The following is a 20,216-nucleotide window of genomic DNA, read 5'->3' on the forward strand; positions in this document are numbered from 1 at the left end:
TTCAGAAATTTCATACGGCCATATTTACGCAACGCCTTGTCGGATTTTGACTCGAATATTAACAGTCAACGAACTCAACTGCGTCATTCGAGAATCTACATTCAAAATATCACATTGATATGTTTCATTCACTAGTGTTTACGAACAGACAGGCAGAATAGTGATTGAGGACGAATTTGTTATCAATGAGTCTAACTTTACTGTTTGAGAAAATTCCGGCTCAAAATGCAGGTATTCAAATGAAATCAATGAGCAATATGTTCGATGCGCTCAAAAACAGGCGGCAAAATTGTAAGAATGATAACGTTCACTACGTAATTTTTCCTTCTAAGTCATTCATAAAGGAAGCCCAGTACGGCAAAACGCTGTAAGAATTTATCTTCAACCCCCACTGGAAGAACAGGATTAACCTGAAAGGCACTCCGAAACCAGACATAAATCCGTAAAGTTCCCACCCACCTCTAAAGAAACAGGAGTTATGTGCGGCATCTCCTTTTTTGTCAAAACTCTCGATACATATACTTTCTCGACGGCCAAATAAATAGGACCGCAGCTTTTTGTGGCCGCTGCAATCTGTCGGAGGGGCCAGCATCCAAAGAGCTGGATTCGGACAAACACTTCCTGACTACTTATCTCGTCGTCTCTGGGCCATTCCCGGCATTGTTAATGTGAAGACTGTGAATCGACTCCTGTGTGAAACAATGAGAGACACAAGCGGCTGTTTTTTTGGCTTCTGCACTCACGCCAGCTGATTTAGTTACGAGGAGAATGGGAGATGTTTAGGGAGATCACTGATAAAAAGAAAGTGCAAATGGATGATACAGATTTATGATTATTTGTTTGTTAGCTTGTTTGGAAAAATGGTATGGAATAGTTTCACAGAAAGGACTGTTATTTACGGTACTTCAAAAAAACAGACCTGAAACATGAAAGATACAATGGATTTTGTCCCATTACATAACGTGTGTCTTTAAACTTTTTGGCACAACTTTGTTCAAACTACAAAATAATATATAGTTTATCCCATATTGAATGCTAAACAAAATCATCTCGAGAAATTTAAGAATCAGAGGAAAAACACCTTCAAGGACTACCGATTTCTTTTTTCGAATTGATGTAATATATCAGAAAGCATATTATAGATGAGTATCCCGATTCATTCTCGAGATACTGTTCATGAAAAATGACCGTTTCAAATATTTTGCTTCATCCTGGTTTCTGTTCGCTATTTTCGAAAAATTCTGTGATTTTTCTTCAATAATGTTCATGTTTATTATGTTACTCATAACAGATCATAGGAATCAATCTCGGAATTAATTATCGTTTAAAAGTAGGGATTCATGGCATGGCTCGATATTCAAGCAACTTGGCTCAAACTCAAGCTCAAGTAGCTTGAGCTTGACTTGTAATCAAGTTATGTTCAAGTCAAGTAGTAGTTTTCAATGTCAAGTCAAGTAATTATTAATAAGGTACTCAAAACTACTACTTGACTTGAACTTGAGTTGATTTCAAGTCCAGCTCAAGCTACTTGAGCTTGAGCCAAATAGCTTGAATATCAATCCAAGCTGTGCATCCTGTTTTGAGAGATTAGGGGAGAGTTGGTGTTTCTTAATATTTCATTTTTCGAATATGGCGAAGAGAAATCAAGATATTCCGAAATATTCAAAACAGTCATTTTTCGGAAACGCCCTGTAACTCGAGAACGAATCACGATATCTACGCTTATCGATATCCAATTATTTCGAATGAAGAGATCGGTGTCCTCTCCAATTTTTTTCCTTTGGGTCTTATATTTCTTGAGATTCTCTCAGTGACCATAGAATTTGGGACATCCAGTATATGGTGGGCAAATTTAGAAGTATTAGCACTACAATTTTGAAAACAGAGGGGATAGACAAAATCTGACACCCCATTATCGTTCTCCTTTTCTGAGAAATAAACAAGAGTTGTAATCAATTTGCCATCCTCCTTTTGTTTTCGAGTTATAAGCGAAATTTGGAAAAATCTTCGCTTATATTGATGACAGGACTCAGAAATCAAAACATTATATTGGCGCTTTTTTACGTAGAATCTAGTGGCGTGCAGGATTTTTAATTACAAAGCTATGACCTAAATTATATTTTTTTAGATGGAAACACTAGATTTCTGCGTTCTTTTTGAATGCTAAATTTTTACTATTCTCAAAATGCACAACATGGTATAGTCAATATTAATTAAAGAAAATGGTCAAGAATGTTTTTTCATCTGAGAGTCTCAATATTCCTATAGTGTCAACTGTTGACGGAAGGAGACTGCTCTTGCTATAGGAAGATCTATTCTTCTGTACTCATCAACAGAAGAAGCAATGAAAATATCGAGACTCTTAGATGAAAACTTGACATCAGTAAAATTAAGCTCTCAAAAAATGGCACAGAAATCTAGTGTTTCCATTTGTAAAAACAGAACTTTGGACCCCTGAAGGTTTTTTCTCTAAGTCTTGTAGTAACCGATATACTTTGAGTGAGCATCAAAATTGGAAAACCCTATAATAACTTGCAATAAGGAGGTTCTAAGCGCTCTTCAATTTATGGACTAATTGCTCCCTTGGGGATCACAGAACCGTATGTAGTCGTCAAGAGCACAATTTACGGGTGAACGAATGAGCGCTCAAAACCTCATGATTCAACGTCCGCTCTTTCCTCGTTTATTTTCACGTCTCTGTCTACCGCTGTCATAATAAAAAAAATCACACCACACGAAAAAACGGCCACTTCTTCCCTTCGAGCAGAAAATGTCGCCGCCTCATGTTGCCTTGAACGCATAAATTTGAATTCGTAAAAAGCTGAATTAATTGAGTGAATTAATTCGCGCAAGAATTTTTCGCTTTTATTTTTTAATCTCGTTAAACAAGCCATGTTCAACCTGATTTCTGAAAGTTTCGCTTTTATTCAATGAAGAGGGTGGAAAGCTTTGGAATTCTCTTTTAATTCATGCGGGAGATGTTTGAAAATGGGAGTTTTGCACATGAAAAGGCGGTAGAAATGTGAAAATGTCGGATGAAAATCTGAATATCGGATGACATTTCGTGTTTTCGGTTCGTTGAGAGGTGTGGAGAGAAAAGGAAAAGGAATTGTTGGGGAATTATGCGCATCGTCATTAGGGAGAAATTTCGTGTAGCGGAGATGATTGATAGAGGTGATTCGGTTAGTAGGAAAAATATGGAGAACATTTTTATGCTTTTGGGTTTGTTATTGCTGATAATGAAGTTGGAGAAAAACGGAATTTTAACTCCTCCTGAAATATTTATGTTATGGAATAAGTAGACGATATTGAATGAAACAAGACATCTATCCAGCGTACCTCAATTTAAGCATAATATGCAAAACGTGATTTAGTTGATTATTTTCAATGATATATTTACGAAATTTTCCAATAAAAGATTTATTATCAACCCTAAAGTTTTCACGGATTCACTAGATTATGTAGGTATTCCCCCATTATTTGTGCTTGAAATTTGATAAAAATTGTTCAATATACTCCATTGATCCGCGATAATATAATTCATCGATAGGACAAAAAAATAAAGAGCATTTAAGCGCCAATTCTACGTTTGGATACCAAAGAACTTTATATTGGTAGATGTGGTCTCCAAGGTCCAAAGGTTTCTAAATTTTGCCCGACGTATGGATTGCTATTTTACATATACAAGTAAAATCTCAACTCGATTAGATCTGTCGTTTATCTTTTCTTATATTTGACAAATTTATCTTTGAAATTTGAAATTTGTCGAACTCCCAAATTAATGGTGTGACATTCAAACTAGATCCGATATTTTCATCTCAAGATTCTCATTGTATTAATATCGTAGTAAAAATTTAATGAATTTTCGTGAATGTGCAGGGAGATTATCTTTTCTTCATTTAATGAAGCATAATTTTTTCATTCATATTCTTCGAAAAAAGAGGAAATGATGAACTGTTGTAACTCATTCGTTATTGCTATTGTAGTTTATTCACCACGTCACTCTTTAACTCCCTCACCTGGCGCTCAGATGACACCGCCAATGCCATACTGAAGGGTTTTTTTTTTAGAGCAATAGAACTTTGAATTGCAATAAAACAACCATAAATTATTAGATTGACATGAATTTTATTTATCCGCAAGATAATCTTGTGGCATTACATTTTAAATACAGGGTGGCCATATGAAAACGAAACAGACGAGATTACAGACGAAATAAAGTTTTTCGATAGAAATGCTCGGACAGGTCGATTTCTGTTTCGAGGGGGACAACTTAAGATGTAGGTTACGGACGCATAGCGCTTCAACCCTTGCTGCTACAACCCCCACCCCCAATTTTTGAATAGGGAAGATGGGGTGAGTGATACCTCAATTTAAAGGTATTTTTATACTGATTTCAGCACAGTAATTGTATTTTCATTTTATGCATTAGCTCTCGAAATATTCATGCGTTAGTTAGTTAGGAAGGAAGCCACAGTCATGGTTGCTTTGAAGCTCAAAATGTCGATTTTTCACAAAACACTACAAGTGCCATGAAAACACTACTTCATTTTCAAATACTTAGTTAAGAATATTTCGAGAACTAATGCATAAAATGAAAAAACAATTAATGTGCTGAAATCAGTATAAAAATACCTTTCAAATGAGGTATCACTCACCCCATCTTCCCTATTCAAAATTTGGGGGTGAGGGTTGTAGTAGCAAGGGTTGAAGCGCTATGCGTCCGTAACCCACATCTTAAGTTGTCCCCCTCGAAACAGAAATCGACCTGTCCGAGCATTTCTATCGAAAAACTTTATTTCGTCTGTAATCTCGTCTGTTTCGTTTTCAAATGGCCACCCTGTATGATTTCTGGCATATGACCGCCACGGCTGGCTCGGATGTAGTCCAATCTGGACGTTCAATTTTCGATGACTTTTGTGGCCGTATATCGGCAATAACACTTCAAATGTTGTCTTCCAAATGGTCAAGGGTTTGTGGCTTATCCGCATAGACCAATGACTTTACATAGCCCCACAGAAAGTAGTCTAGCCGTGTTAAATCACAAGATCTTGGAGGTCAATTCACAGGTCTAAAACGTGAAATTAGGCGGTCACCAAATGTGTATTTCAATAAATCGATTGTGGCACGAGCTGTGTGACATGTTGCGCCGTCTTGTTGGAACCACAGCTCCTGGACATCAAGGTTGTGCAATTCAGGAATGAAAAAGTTAGTAATCATGGCTCTATACCGATCACCATTTATGAACTGGTGGAATCACCAGCCCATAAAGCGCATCAAACAGTCAGTTTTTCTGAATGTAACGGTGTTTCGACATACACTTGAGGATTAGCTTCACTCCAAATGCGGCAGTTTTGTTTGTTGACGTAGCCATTCAACCAGAAGTGCGCTTCATCGCTAAACAAAATTCGCTTATGAAAATCGGGAACAACGGCAATCTCAATTGCACTATTTGCAAGCGTGGTTCAGGCATGAGTCTATTCATGATGAATTGCCAAACCAAATTGAGAATAAATCACTTGACAGCTGTTAAATCGTTAGCCATCTTGAACAAAAATGTCAACTCAAAGTTATATACCTCGAAAAAAAAACATCCGATACTTTCTTTTTTCTCGTAGGTATACAGCTTCAAAAGATGCGTGTCAAAAGCGATGGAGTTACAGATATCAAAAGGCGTAAACATTTGTCCATGAGAAAGCTCGCTCGAAAAGTGTGCCGTGCTGGCTCTCCGCTCATCGAAAGCAACAACACATTGTCAATTCTTACCTGTGTTTGGAGTTGTTTAAGCGGAAAAACAGGATTTTCAGCGTTGATATGTGACAGTGGATGAAACATAGATTTATCACTACCTACACTCAAAGAGAGCGCCAATCTATATAATATAACGTTATTGGATCGAAGTGCAAGAATGAAGAAAAACATCAAATTAATGCAAAAAAGAGACATGCTCCTTGTGAAAAACCGATGAAAGCCATTGTCAAACTAAACGAATTGCACTTATTCTCCAGATCTGGCCTCTAGTGACTGCTGGACTTTTTGCAGAGCTGGAGTGTACTACAAGGCAGAAGAAGAAACTTATGTCTAAGGAACAAGTGACTGTCGAGGATGAAGCCCATTGCGAAAGCAATGCCGAATCTTTTTACATAAACGGTAGAATAGCGTTGAAGTACATGTATAGCTGCTCAATTTGACTATATTGAGGAATAGAGTGGATTCTTCAAGTGAAAATATGCTTTTACAGGTAAGGTTCGGAACTTATCGAGTGAAGTGTTATAGATCGATATTTCTCTTGGAAAACATTGTATAATATTTACGAAATTCAAACCAGTTTTTTTCAATAACGCTGATAATAAAATTCTGAAAACACTCAAGGAACTTTCCATAATTTAACATAACGTTCAAAAATATATAGAACAGAAATTTCGAATAGAATCCAAAGGGTTATAATGCTTTCGTATTTTCAATTGCTCACCTTTGATACCGAACTTTTCGAAGCTCGGTTCTAAAAAAGTGGAGAACATCAAAATTGAATGAAGAATCTGTAGCAAGGTCAACAATAATATTTGAACTAGCAGAATGAATTCAAATTTGATATTTTCCTGCGGGGTTTGGAGTCAGTTTTATACAGTTATTGCGTATTGCCTTCGGGTGATTGAAGTTTTTGTGAGTTCAAACAAGGCAAAAAACTCAGATATGATATTTGTTATTTGTGGTGAAGAGCACCACCTTTTTTTTTGGTCTGAGTTATTCTTCTGAGGTATTAAAAAACGTATGAAATTGAACGATTCGTGAAAGAAATAAAGCGAGATGTTTTCAACCAATTTGAATGTTGTGCTTTCTTGGAATATAACGACATTTCGTATTGATACCATTAACGGAATCAACAGTAATTCAGGTAATTCAGTGTTCCTTGCCTACGAAACGCCAACGAAGGCCAGAAACCAGAGAATTACCGACAAATATAAGTATTGCAAAAATCAAGAGAGATGCCATACCTTAATCAAATTATAAAGTGTTGTAAAAAAACAATTATTTTTCCAATAGATGGCTTTTGTTATCTGTATATCGCGTTGGATGAGTCCGATTGGGTTCCATAAGAAAGCGTAGAAAAGACGAGGTTTCTTACTACAAAAATTTTTGGGGACAATTTTGTGATTAGTTGACTCAGTTTAGAGAAAGTGCGCGTCAAAGATGGACTCTAGCAAAGAGAAAATATGTTGTATTTTAGAGGCTTTCTTCGATAAAGGCGAAAGTGCCAACCAGGTGTGTAAAAATGTGAAAAGTATTTAAGGTCCTGATAATTTAACAGCCAATCCCGCGCAATTTTGGTTACATCGATATCGTTCCGGTAATTTCGATGTCAAAGAATTTTGTCAGAATTTTCGATTAAATCATAGACATTGTCGAGTACGAACTTCATGTATGCACTGTTTCGATTGACCAAGAGCGTAAGATTGGTAAAAAATCCCTTTGGAACTATAAGGCTGGTCTCAAGAGGAAGCTGAAATGGATACCACCAAAAAAGAAGCAAAATCGAAAATGAAGAAGGATTTCTCGAATAAAACTTCTGCAGAAATAATGAAAAAATGAGATTCGCAACCATTTTTTTCATAAAAATCTTACTTTTTACCCAAGTCAAAAAACGATGTTGAAATTGTCATAAAAAAATCTATCTAATGATGATGCAATAATACACTGAAATAAGGATGTAGGTAATAGTCTGTTTCTGGTATGACCTTGATTTATAGAGATCTGAGAATATTTGAGGGGGAAAGATCAATGTACCTCAACATGCAAATTTTCTAATAGGCCGTCGTGGGTGGTGAATCACCCTCTATAGTGTGTTTCCTTCTACATTACATGAGAAAACGGAATTCAAATTATAGTTAATCATTTGAGTTCTTTACGATTAACTCAGAGCAAACGTTTTCAATTCGACACCCGATATATTAATTCCATATAACATATCAATCAATGTTCTTACGATTCCACTTCGATTTCGAATCAAACATTTTTGTTCTTCATTCCGGAAATATAACGGTTATTCATTGTTTCCATGAGAACTCGTATTCTCCGAAACCTCTTCCCATCCTCATTAAAATCCGGTGAAGATCTGAATGAGCAGACTTATTAGCCGAACATGACAAAGTGTTTTATTTATAAAACATGAAAGGTATTAATGTAGAGAGCTGTACATTTTTAGAAGGTACCGTTGTCTCTCGGTACATCTGGAAACGAATAAATTATTTCAAAGTGGGCCTAAAATAACCAACTGAGTATTTGTCGCTAACGCTGCACCTGTGAAGTATAATGACAATCATGAGGAGTCGCGGTTGTGATATTTCTGACTAAGTCAGCTGCTGTTATTATTAGATTGTAGTTTAGGTATTTCACAACTAATTCAATTACACGAATCTTCCGAATCTATATGATGTGTTATCATTAGGAACATTAGGAGTCTCAGCCTTAACCAGTAAAAACGATAATTTTTTTTTGTCAAAATACGACATAGTCACCTTCAAGAAAGCGATACATGTAATCCAACACTACTCTAACCCTTCGAACAAAATATTCAAAGCCGACCTCATATTTCAGTGACAACAAATTCAATTACATTGAAATTATGCGTGTCTATGAATAACAACAATTTCAAGCTTTATGGAAAATGTCATGTCAATTCCTTCACCTGAACCCATAATGGCCCAAATTTAAAATTAATTCATCAGAACTAATCAAGATTTCAAGTAACACGTAAGAAAAAAGAAATGGGATAATCGGTAACGAAAAGAGCATTAAAATTGATCTTTTGAAAATCCATTATCGATTACATAAAAATTTAACAGAAAGGCTTTTTCTTCACAACAATATGAAACATACATTAGAGTCCTCTTTACTAGAAAGAGGCTTCCTAGACAAAAAGCCAATCGATCAGGGATTGAAACCATGCACACACACACATCGTCAAAAGTCTTGGCCCCCTTATGTTTCTCAAGAAATAAATCAATCAAGAAATTCTGTTCTAGAAATGAATATTTCCTTCTATGTCAACTGCAATATATTTGATAGAATATCTTTGTTTGGTACTCTTTACTTAAAATAGGATGAGAAAAAATAGATAAAATGAGAAAAAATTGGAATTTAGCGATTATTCATTTTTGATCAATTATAGTTAATCCATAACTGAATCCAAATTGACTAGTCCGTGATAACACCTCTTCTTTCGAAAAATTGCCCAATACACCTAGGCATCCCACGAATCAAGTCATCAATGAAATTTTCAGGCTTATTATTCCATTCTTCCTGAAGGCTAAACTTCATTCCTGAAAAGTTGACGGTGGTTTTTGGCGATTGGATATTTGTCTTCCTAGGTAATCCGCTCAATTGGGTTCATGTCTAGTGAGTTTGCTGGCCCAGTTCATTACCTGAATATAGTTTTCTTGAAAAATGTTTTGAATCCTTCGTGTGTGGTGTGGTGGGCGTTATCATCCTAATAAATTAAGTAACCCAAATTCGCTGTACAGAGGAGCAATGAAAAGTTCAATAACGTTTTCTATGTAGATGGCACCAGTTTTTGTTCGTTCAACGATAATAGGTGGTGTACGGAGACTAAAGATGATACCCCAAAGCATTACTGATCCGCCATGAAAGGGCACAATTTTCCGGGCGAAATTGAGTCTTTCAAGTCTACCTGGACCTCTCCAAAACCTTTCTTGTCGACTATCTCTTTGTAAACCGAATCGTGACTCGACCTAAAAAAGGACTTTGCGTCATTATGATAACAGACAGTCTTGGTGTTCTGTCCATTGCCGACCGGTATCTCTATGTACAGGTGATAGCCGACGTTCTCTAAAATCTCTTCTTGCCCTTGAATTCGGGAGATAGAAATGTCTGCTTATGGTTCCGGTTGAGACTACCCGTCTTCTTTTTTTCCAGTGCTTTCTCCGCTTGTGGAGGTCAGTGATCACTCTGGCAAACCTATCCCTATTCTTAGCTGTTCTATAGATCCTTTCAAAAATCTATTTCAAAATAAAAGAATAAAAACTTAAGGCTAACAAACCTACGAGAAATGAAAATTCAATTCAGTCCAGAACACTCAAATTGTAAAATCTTTCACGATATAAATTACTACTTATCTATTCTATGTCCATATCATATGATATACACTGACATTCCGTTCCGTTGTTCTGTCATGTTGGGCACATTGAAAAGATGCATATTCTCGACACCACATTCACGTTCGATGACCAAAGTCCTCAATGTTATTTCAGAAGCTGCACATTATAAAACTCCCGTACCTCAAAAAGTCGAGTTTCTCCCACCACCCCTTTATGGAGGCAGATACATGGTGTCCCTTCTCGTTGGTAACGGAGTAGGGGGAGAACTCATGAAATGTGTGAAAGATGTGGTTGATGAAGGTCGTACCCCAATAACATTCGAAGAAATAGCTGCTCCTAAATGTGCAACAGACTGTGATAAAGATCTCCACCACATCAAAACATCCATACGCAGAAATCGCGTAGCTCTTAAGGGTTGTATCGAGACAGAAGATCAAGGAGCAGCGAAGAGTCAATTCAATCTGACCATAAAATCAGAGCTTGACCTTTACGTCTCTATAGTTCACTGTAAACCCTACTCAGGGGTTAAATGTTTGAATCCGAATCTCGACCTCATCCTAGCAAGGCAAAACACAGAAGGCGAATATTTTTTGCTGGAACATGAGACAGTTAAAGGCAATGTCGAATCACTTAAATTCATCACTAAGAAAAAGACTGAAAGATATGCAAAATGGGCTCTACATTATGCTCGGGCATGTCATAGGCATAAGGTGACAATAGTGCACAAGAGAGATGTTTATCCATTATCTGATGGTCTCTTTATCGACACCATCAAGGAACAAGCCAGGGATTTTAAGGATTTGAGATTTGATACAATGAGGTTATCCCATTTTATAGAGAGCCTCTTGAAAAGACCCCAAATTCTGGATTTCGTTATGCTGCCGAACTTGTATGGATGCGCAGCTACTAACATAGCTTGTGGTTTACTAGGTGAGTTTTAATATTTTTTGATTTATTATTTCCAGATATTTTTTTGGTTTTCTTGGGAATTTTACACAAACATTCAATACATACTTCTAAAATTCTAAAAATAAATCAGAAGAGATTTGCTTATTAATCATTAAATGTGCTACAGAGTAACATATTGTTCTCTGTTTTAGGAGGAGCCGGCCTATTCTCGAAAAAAAGCTTTAGTGATTACTATGCGGTTTTTGAGCCTGCAGTTGGATCTCTTGCAAAAGAATTGGTTGGTAAGAACGTTGTGAACCCAGTAGCAATGTTGAACGCCCTCAGGGATATGTTAGTTTATCTAAAAATAAATAGGGACGCCACTGCCATAGACTGCGCCATCAGAAAAACTCTCAGTCGAGATAAAATACATACTGCGGACATTGGAGGCGATAAGAAGACTTCAGAGTTTATGGACAGAGTGACAGATTACATTAGAAATTATTTCTGTACCGAATATTGAAATTGTCGGATAATTTAAGGAAGAATGTGAGTATTCTAATTCTATTCAAATTGAGAATTGATTCATTGGAAATATTCTCCTCATTATTCGTTCTATGGGCTTCTCCATCTATCTGCGTAGTTAGTAGTTTTTGCGTCTTGAAATTTTTGAGAAATTGATGAACTTAAACCTGTTGAATAGTGTCCATGTATGTATATAATTTTTTCGTTTTATGCACTGTTGATGCCGTAATTGAAGCCCTGATTAAGTTCATTCATAAAAATGAATGAAATTTGGCTGAAAAATAGCTATTCAAATCTGTTCTCATACGACAATCCTCTCATTTAATTATCTGTGTGAATTTCATCGGTAAGATTGAAGGAGAATGGTCAATAATATTCTTTCATTTTAACTTACTTTATTTCATGAATTTTCGAAAAAAGAGGCAGAAGCAGAGTTGTACGCCAATATAATGCCATTTTGTTAAAAGGTGATCAGTTAGATACGGGTTGTTCAAGATCTGATCCTATTCGCCGGAATTTTTTGTTGGGGAGTTCAAATCTCAACAGACAGAATTGAATTCGATCCAAAATCAGTATATCAAATCAAATTGCTTGAGACCGATTTCGTGGAAGGAGAACATAAAAACAAATCATGGGCGGAAAAATAGATTCTCCCATTCAGAATGTGATTTTGATGGAAAATAAGAAATTATATAGTAGTCCCAGCATCAATCTGCATACTTTTACATGAATTTTTCATCGAATTTGATTCGACCGCTCTAATGAAAAGCGTTTTCCAGATGAAGATCTGCTCGTGGCAGAAATATGCAAATTGACTATATTTTCTTGCAGGTAACTGAGGAAGGGAAATAAGATGGGGATTATGCAAAACGGGGCAACTGTCAATTTATTTTTGATGGGAACATGTTGTAGCACGATTTGAGCTGCGGATGAAAATAAGGACACTTTACGATCTCCATTTACTGAAACGAGGAAAAATTTTTTGAATTTACAGCACAAAAATTGTCCTTGCTATTGAAACCCATAGACCCATATTCTTTCGTAGTGAAGAATTCGTCTGAATTTCTCTGATAATTGTTAAATGTGTTCCCTCAAATAAATACAATCCTATTGATTCATTATGGAATTTATATTTGTGTGTGATTAAATATTTGTTTTAATTCTATTGAATAGGTATCTGTGTTTTTATCATTGATAGAGAAATTTCTCATAATGATCATAAAATAGTTATATCGAATGCAACTATGTCAAAATCACCAAAAGAAAGACAAATTGTCACAATCTTCATCATGAAGAACCCCAAAATTTCAGAAAAAGAGGATCTCAAAATTTTGACTGATATCTAAAACATTATGTTGCAAACATTTCTGTCTATAATTTCATCATGAAACTTTCATAATAAAGTCGTTAAAACAATTTTACAAGAGCATAATACGTACAGAGTCCTGAAAGAAATGAGTTCTATACAAGATGAAGGCTCCTTCAGCTATACAAATAAAAAAAAAGAATTTCTAGTTTCTAGAAGCAGGCGACGTTCGAGTTTGGAAATAATTACTTGATACAAACTTCTTCCGACGTGGAGATCACTGTTGTGAAAAGTTTATTGGCTCTTTTCATATTTTTCTATTCGCTTTAGATGAAATCCGAGTTGAACGGCGTGATACTTAACCCCGACTGCAAATAAAATTGTTTTCTGAAGAGGAACATTGAAGAATCTGTTGAGAAGTCCTAAAGGGTTCATTTTCTTATTGGATTCTCTGATGGTTCTTCAATGTAAGGACTAGCAGAGCTAACTGTTGCCAATTTATTTATTTGTCAAGGCAAGATTTTCTGAACAAGAATGGTGAATTGTAAAAGATTCAGTTCAATTCAAGACTTCATGAACAAGTATTGAGGTGAATTGTGAAAAGAATCAGTTCAATTTACAGGTTTCAACGAAGAGATATTTGATTCCAATAATCTATTCGAATTATTTCAGATCGATATCTAAAAATACGAGGAATTCTCATATTGAGTTTGATTTATATTCCGGTACTTATGAATGATACTTTATTTGAAATAAACTAATGGAAAATTTGTCTTCTCACGGTTGTTAGCCAAAAAAGACTTTCCACATACAGATCATTATCCACATTTATAATTTTTTTGCGAGTTGTTTGAATGGAACCAAGCGTATAGAAATAATGAATATATGTCTTTTTTGGACCTATACAAAATCGGGCGAGACAAATTGCTCAACATTTGATGAAGTCGTGCAAATCAATAAATGTAAAGGTATCAAAGAAAAATTTCACTTAGCATATTTCAAGAAATTGGTTAGAGACAAAAAATGATAATTGTCCGAAATATGATCGCGTAATTCCGGGATGAAGTCTCAACTTTTGATTAAACATCAACGTTGCGCGCGTTTTTGAAAAAATCAAAGAATATATCGTGCAAAAAAATCAATAATTTTTTCTAATGAACCATGTGAATGTTTTTATTACAACACGAATAAAACGAATGAGTTGGACTAAAATGAAACAGTCGCTGGTAGAGAAATTCTCTTCAGTATCCTGTCAATCCAAAGATGACACAACATTTTCAAAAATTCATACTTTGGATATTAACTCCTACACAAAAACTGTCGTTTACTTCGATAATTATTTAGCTACTTTTTGATCTTTATTTTCTCTCGAAGAAAAAAACAAGGTTTGATACAACTTTCGTTATATTCGGAGAATTATCAGATACCAATTTATCAATTCCGATAATAATTAACAATCCATTAATCAATATCTAATGATGTCTAATCAACCGTGATTGCTTCTTGTTAGATAATTACATGTTTTTATTTTGATCAGGAAATGTTGTTTTGACAAGAATTCTCATTTGCTCTTCATCCATATTTCAGATCGCAGATAAAATAAAAATTTGTTGTTCAATTTTGTTATTATTTGATATACCTAAACGGAGTATGAATTGGGCAACATACAACTTTTGAGATAAAAGTCCAAAAGATCAATTTAGCCAAACATATTGACGAAAATACCTACATAGGTAACCTTAAAATAGTTCAAATATGAAAATCAGAATCACTAGTGAAATCTACCTAATGGTAAAAAAGACTATAGAGCCATATCAACATCCCGAAAGAAAATACTATTTTGATTCATTACTTCCAATAACATAACTCTGGAGAGGAAACAGAAATATTTTTTTCTTCATTCATGCAAAAAGCAAAACTTTATTGAACTATATTTAGTGGAAAAAGAAGTTCTTTATTGCACTCATCTGTCATTCTACTTCAACGTGCTGTCATCATGACAAATATAAACGTTCAAACCCTCTACATATTTATCAGATATGCTGTGAGATTGGCAATACGTTTTAAACAGTTACATATTTTATATTATTTTGTATTAATGTTAGCAGCCAGAGATAAAGAAACAATGCCTTCCCGAGAATAACTCTTTAATCAAAACTGATCCTCCATAGAGCAAACTGTCTGTACTATGACCACACCTCATGGTAACAATAAATCATTTTTTGCTTTTTGCATGAACGTAGAAAAAATGTTGTATGCAACTCATGCAAAAATTGTTTATTGCACTCGACGTGTTGACAATTTCACGTCGAGTGCAATACACATTTACTTTTTGCACTTGTTGCATAAATAACTATTGACCTCTTTTTTTCCCTGTTGACAGTTAAGATTATAGAAATTAAACGCCAGTTCTTCTTTTCACTTTCTTATCATTTAATAGCAATTGTTCAGCTACACCAAAGTATCTTCAGATTTTACATTTTGGATGAAGGTTATTCAAAATATCAAGATCTTAAATCGCACAGTTTTCATTTCTGGTGACATCAATAATATGAAATTATGATATTGAGGACATCAGTTAATTTAGTATTGATATTATTATTCTATGAGTTTTTATGTCTACATCTTGCATGTACATATCGCCGTTCCGGTGAAACAATGACGTAACTGCAAATTTTTGACATTTTGACTCAACAGCACTATTAGGTCCTAAATTGATGCATCTATACGGAAAAAGAACGACGTAAGTGTACAACCGTCAACGGCCGCAAGATGGCAAATACGTCATTGTTACATTATTGAAGTTTCACCCCTTTATCTTGGAAAATAACGACACATAGGTCAGTTGCGTGTTAGACTTCCCGGGAGGAGTTACTGTTTTAGTGGTAAAACGACGTAATTGCATAGTTAAACGTAATAGTTGAAATTTGTGTGCACCAGTTCAGGAGAACAACGACGTAAGTGTACATTGTGTCATTTTTATTTTATTTTTTTTTAGTTTTTATGTCACAACTGTTCTTTGTGGCAATATTGATCCAAATTCATATGTTTTGGTATGTCATAAATGTATTTTTTGACGTTATTCCTTCGAAATAATGTCGTTGATTGATCTTATGTCAAAAAGATTTTTGTAATAAAAATAAGGCTACAGCGTTCCTTTTGTTCGAATAATTAAAAATTCCACTGTTACTTTATGTTTGACTTTTTTACAGAAACTTTAAGAAGATACAAGTCTTGAACCAGGTACTTAATATGAATTCAAGAGCCGAAAAGATAGTTAATCTCGCTCTTTTTGGAGATCAAAATGAAGCTAATTCAAGAGTTATTTCTGCACTGCCTGGATGCTCCACTTCAAATCCTGAAGAAAATACGTTACTTGATATTTCTAATAACTATGTCATAGAAAATGAAGGCTCAATCAAACTTAGAATAACTAGAACTAAAGAAAATTTGTACCGTGAGGAGACAAGTTCAAGAAGCGATTTTTCTGCAGGTTCGAGTGACAATTACGAGCCTGCAAGTGACAACGATTCGTTAGGCAGTTCGTTAAACTCTATAGACGCAGAAACTGAAACAATTGTCCAAGAGTTGCCCAAAATTTCAGAGGCTATAGAATGCAAAGAAAATTCCCCACAACGTAAAAAAGGTAAAAAGAGGTTACGCAGAACCGAAAATTGGGCAAGCGTAAAAGCCAAAAGCTTAAAGAATAGTGGAAAGAGCTATAAGTCCAGAACAGGAAAACTGATGCCGGCAAAGGAGATGGCACCACCTTGTCCAGATAAATGCGTTTTAGCATGTTCAAAGAAATTTTCCGAGAATGCAAGAGCTCAGATTTTCAGGGAGTATTGGGGAATGGGTTCATTACAGAGACAACGAGATTTCTTGGGTTCGTGTATTGAACAACTTCAACTTAAATATAGGCGAGTCACCTCTGGAGTGCCCCGTAAACCAAACAGTGCATTTTATCTTGTCGTTAATGGAGGGAAAATTCGCGTATGCAAATTATTTTTAATCCGTACCCTTGGAATAACTGAGAGAAAACTCCGAACAGTCATTGAGTCGAAATTATCAGGTACTGGAATTGTAGCTGAAGATAAGCGAGGAAAGCACGGCAAACATAAAAAGGCGGATGAAGAAATAGTGAAGTCGGTACGAGACCATATTAATGCCATTCCAAGGGTTGAGAGTCACTATGTCCGAAAGGATACTACAAGAGAATTCATTGACGGTGGTCTTTCGATTGCTGAATTACATAGGCACTATGTAAGTGAAAGATCTTCTACCCGAGAAACAACTGCCAGCTATGATATGTATGCGAGAATATTTAATACTGAATACAATATAGGATTCTTTATACCTAAAAAGGATCAGTGTGATTTTTGCGAGTCCTTCAAGAATTCAGTTGGTGATGATAAAGAAGCCTTGGAGAATAAATATAATGAACATCTACAAGAAAAAAAATTAAGTAGAGAAGAAAAGGACAAGGACAAGGAAAGAGCCAAAAATAATGAAGTTGTGTTAGCCGTATACGATCTGCAGGCTGTATTACCTGTCCCAACTGGGCAATCATCAGCATTTTTTTATAAAAGTCGATTGAATTGCTACAATTTTACTGTAAGTAAAAAAAACATTTTTGGTAATGTTGTAGGTTGTTGATTTGAAGTTTTTCAATCAAATTGATATTACAGGTAACCGAAATTGGAAGGGATAAATCTCTCTGCTATTTTTGGCATGAAGGTTTAGGCCACAGGGGAGTTAACGAAATTGGTACCTGCATAATGTTATATCTTGAAGAACTTGCAAAATCGAACCCTGGTGTCGACATAGTGTTTTATTCTGACAACTGTGGAGGCCAGCAAAAGAATAGGTATTTCATGAAATACCCTATTATCCTTAAATTAAATATACTTTTCTATCTGATTTCAGATATATGATCGCAGCTTATTTATATGCAGTGGACGCGTATAATATTAATACAATTACGCATAAATATCTTGTTCGCGGGCACACTCAGAACGAGGGTGATGCTGTACATAGTATTGTGGAGAAAAATTTGAAAAGGGCTAAAAACTCAGGGCCAATTTACGTGCCCGACCAATATATTTCACTAATAAGAAATTCAAAAAAAAGAGGCAATCCTCTTGTTGTGAAGGAAATGAATTTCAATAATTTCTTTGATTTAAAAGATTTATATGGAGAAATCGCTCCGAATTTATCGAAAAACGTCGATGGGAAAGAATTTAAAATAAGTGACGTAAGACAACTTGAATTTCAGAAAGGAAGCGACGTTATTCGTTACAAAGTAAGTTTCAACCAAAAGGAATGGGATAGAATAATATTCAGACCAAAGAAGAGACGTGTTTCCGAATTACGGCCTATCAAAGAAATTAAAACAAAACCTGCTTACACACAAAAAATTACAATAACAGAAAATAAAAAAAGAGATCTGAAGAGTTTAGTTGACAACAGAATAATTCCCGAGTTTTATAAGTATTTTTATGATTCTGTTTTATAACTCATATCATTTAAATGTACCTACTATTGATTCTCACCCATTAAAAATATTGACAAAAACGCTGCATTTTGATTCAACATTTTTGGTGAAACAATGACATAATTACAAAATCAACATTAAGTTATTACAATGCTCAATTCAAATTTACATCAATTGAATGTATCCATGATCAACTCTTAGTTCTCATAAAATCGTTGCAAATGAAATGAATTCACTTCTTCAAAACCTACATCTAATAATTTCAAATCAGTTTTTCCTCTCTCCTGAAAAATTCATTAAACTTCAGTTACGTCATTGTTTCACCGGAACGGCGATATAACTATAGGAATAACTTTTCTGTGATTAAAGGGAAAACAATAAACTGTAGTGACTCTGTCTGTTTACAGATGGCGCTATGGGTTTTGGCGCCACAAATACTTTGACCCCGGCATATTTATAGGGATTAAGCGTTGCGACAGAGTCGCCTCTCCATGATTGAGTGGGAGGTTGTGTCTTAGGCAGAGATCGCTGGATTCCCTAACCGATGAGTCCACCAGCGATCTCGGGACGAAACACCAAACCCTTGGGTGAGGGCGCACCTAGTAACTTGACTCTAGAAAGACTAGCCAAAGAATTATAGTGGTTAATTTGGTTCTTTTTGAATTACGCACAATATCTCAAAACTAAAGTGTAATATGATAATAATACCAATTTATTTATATTAGAACAATTCAAAAAGGAAAGATCACATGACTGACTTTGTCAAGTCAGTAATAATTCAATATAAATAACAGACCTATCATAAGTATTGAATAAATTGGTATGAACAACCTTTTTGCAGATTTATTCATGGGATAATATTTGACACTGCTTGCGGTATATTCATTGTAAACAAGTGAAAAATTCAATGGAATCATAAAAATATAAAAATTTATATAAATAATACATAGTTCGATCCAAACACAATGATTTTCAGGCTTCTAAATTTTTTTGAAGACGTTCCTATTTTCAATATTCATTTCTCCGTGAATCTACATGAGTGCCAATCCATTCAGTCTCTCCTGAACTGTAAAGTTTCTCAAATATGTTTAGAGGCGTTTAAGAGAGGAAAAACATATTTCCGAAGTACATGTTCTAACAGGTAGAGTTGCTAATATTTCCAGAATTTAATAAATATTTGGAAAGAATTCCTGATTATATACTCCGAGTGTTTTAATACCACAGATTGGTCGGGATGAAGCAAGTTCTTCAAGCCATTCAATTCTCCATTATTTTAATCAACCTTCCAATAAATCCTATTCCACAAAGTTTTTATACGAGATGGTCCAGATTTTAGTTCAATAACTTAAGCGTCAGATACAACTTTTTTTTTGAAAAAAAAATCTTACCAACATATATCCTGACAAGCTTCGTTTTCGAGATACAAGGTTTTTGAGTTTGAAAAAAAAATAGTTTTTTACTTATAACTCTAGCATTATTACATTCATTGATTCAATATATTGAAGTCGAGATAATGTTCGAATAAGGTAAGGGTCTCCAGCCAAAATAATACAGTGTCGTAGATAAAGGATGAGGAGAATTGGATATCTACACTGAATCTATATTTCCGAGAAATACCCAATTCCTTCCCCAACAGACTCCCCCTTTGGGCAGTTGGGCCACATCCTTACCTCTTCTCAAATTTTTCAAGATTGAAAAGACATCGACAAATTCAATTAAATTTTCAATATTGATATTCTAATTAAATGTTTCCCGATAATTTAACCGATCCCAAGACTCCCTCCACCCCATCGAACTTGTAAGTGTCAAACACTGAGCGGTGCTGAGGGCACATTGACAAATCGGGCAAGCTCATAAATCTGTAGATGACAAATCGTCCAAACTGATT

The 20,216-nt window shown here is 35.1% G+C and overlaps 3 protein-coding genes across 3 annotated transcripts in view; 2 read left to right on the top strand and 1 right to left on the bottom strand.

Moving 5' to 3' along the window:
- The window catches only part of LOC123678582, a 64,587-nt gene that overhangs the window by 37,239 nt on the left and 7,132 nt on the right, over positions 1–20,216 (bottom strand). The gene's annotated exons all lie outside the window — the stretch shown is intronic.
- On the top strand, positions 10,160–12,646 carry LOC123678578 (isocitrate dehydrogenase [NAD] subunit gamma, mitochondrial-like). Its single transcript, XM_045615692.1, has 3 exons — positions 10,160–11,045; positions 11,216–11,552; positions 12,360–12,646. The coding sequence occupies exons 1-2, from the start codon at positions 10,190–10,192 to the stop codon at positions 11,524–11,526; spliced, it is 1,167 nt and encodes a 388-aa protein (XP_045471648.1). The 5' UTR covers positions 10,160–10,189; the 3' UTR covers positions 11,527–11,552; positions 12,360–12,646.
- LOC123678572 lies at positions 15,462–18,418 on the top strand. Its single transcript, XM_045615685.1, has 4 exons — positions 15,462–15,791; positions 16,047–17,448; positions 17,523–17,701; positions 17,761–18,418. The coding sequence occupies exons 2-4, from the start codon at positions 16,087–16,089 to the stop codon at positions 18,347–18,349; spliced, it is 2,130 nt and encodes a 709-aa protein (XP_045471641.1). The 5' UTR covers positions 15,462–15,791; positions 16,047–16,086; the 3' UTR covers positions 18,350–18,418.

Source organism: Harmonia axyridis, chromosome 1 (genome assembly GCF_914767665.1).
Source record: "Harmonia axyridis chromosome 1, icHarAxyr1.1, whole genome shotgun sequence".
NCBI lineage: Eukaryota > Metazoa > Arthropoda > Insecta > Coleoptera > Coccinellidae > Harmonia > Harmonia axyridis.

Bases quoted from the DNA above. Each gene is read 5' to 3' on its own strand.
- LOC123678572 (XM_045615685.1), top strand. From the start codon at position 16,087: ATGAATTCAAGAGCCGAAAAGATAGTTAATCTCGCTCTTTTTGGAGAT. The intron at 17,449-17,522 runs GTAAGTAAAAAA...TTGATATTACAG, and splicing joins TGAATTGCTACAATTTTACT to GTAACCGAAATTGGAAGGGA. The intron at 17,702-17,760 runs GTATTTCATGAA...ATCTGATTTCAG, and splicing joins GGAGGCCAGCAAAAGAATAG to ATATATGATCGCAGCTTATT.
- LOC123678578 (XM_045615692.1), top strand. From the start codon at position 10,190: ATGTTGGGCACATTGAAAAGATGCATATTCTCGACACCACATTCACGT. The intron at 11,046-11,215 runs GTGAGTTTTAAT...TCTCTGTTTTAG, and splicing joins CATAGCTTGTGGTTTACTAG to GAGGAGCCGGCCTATTCTCG.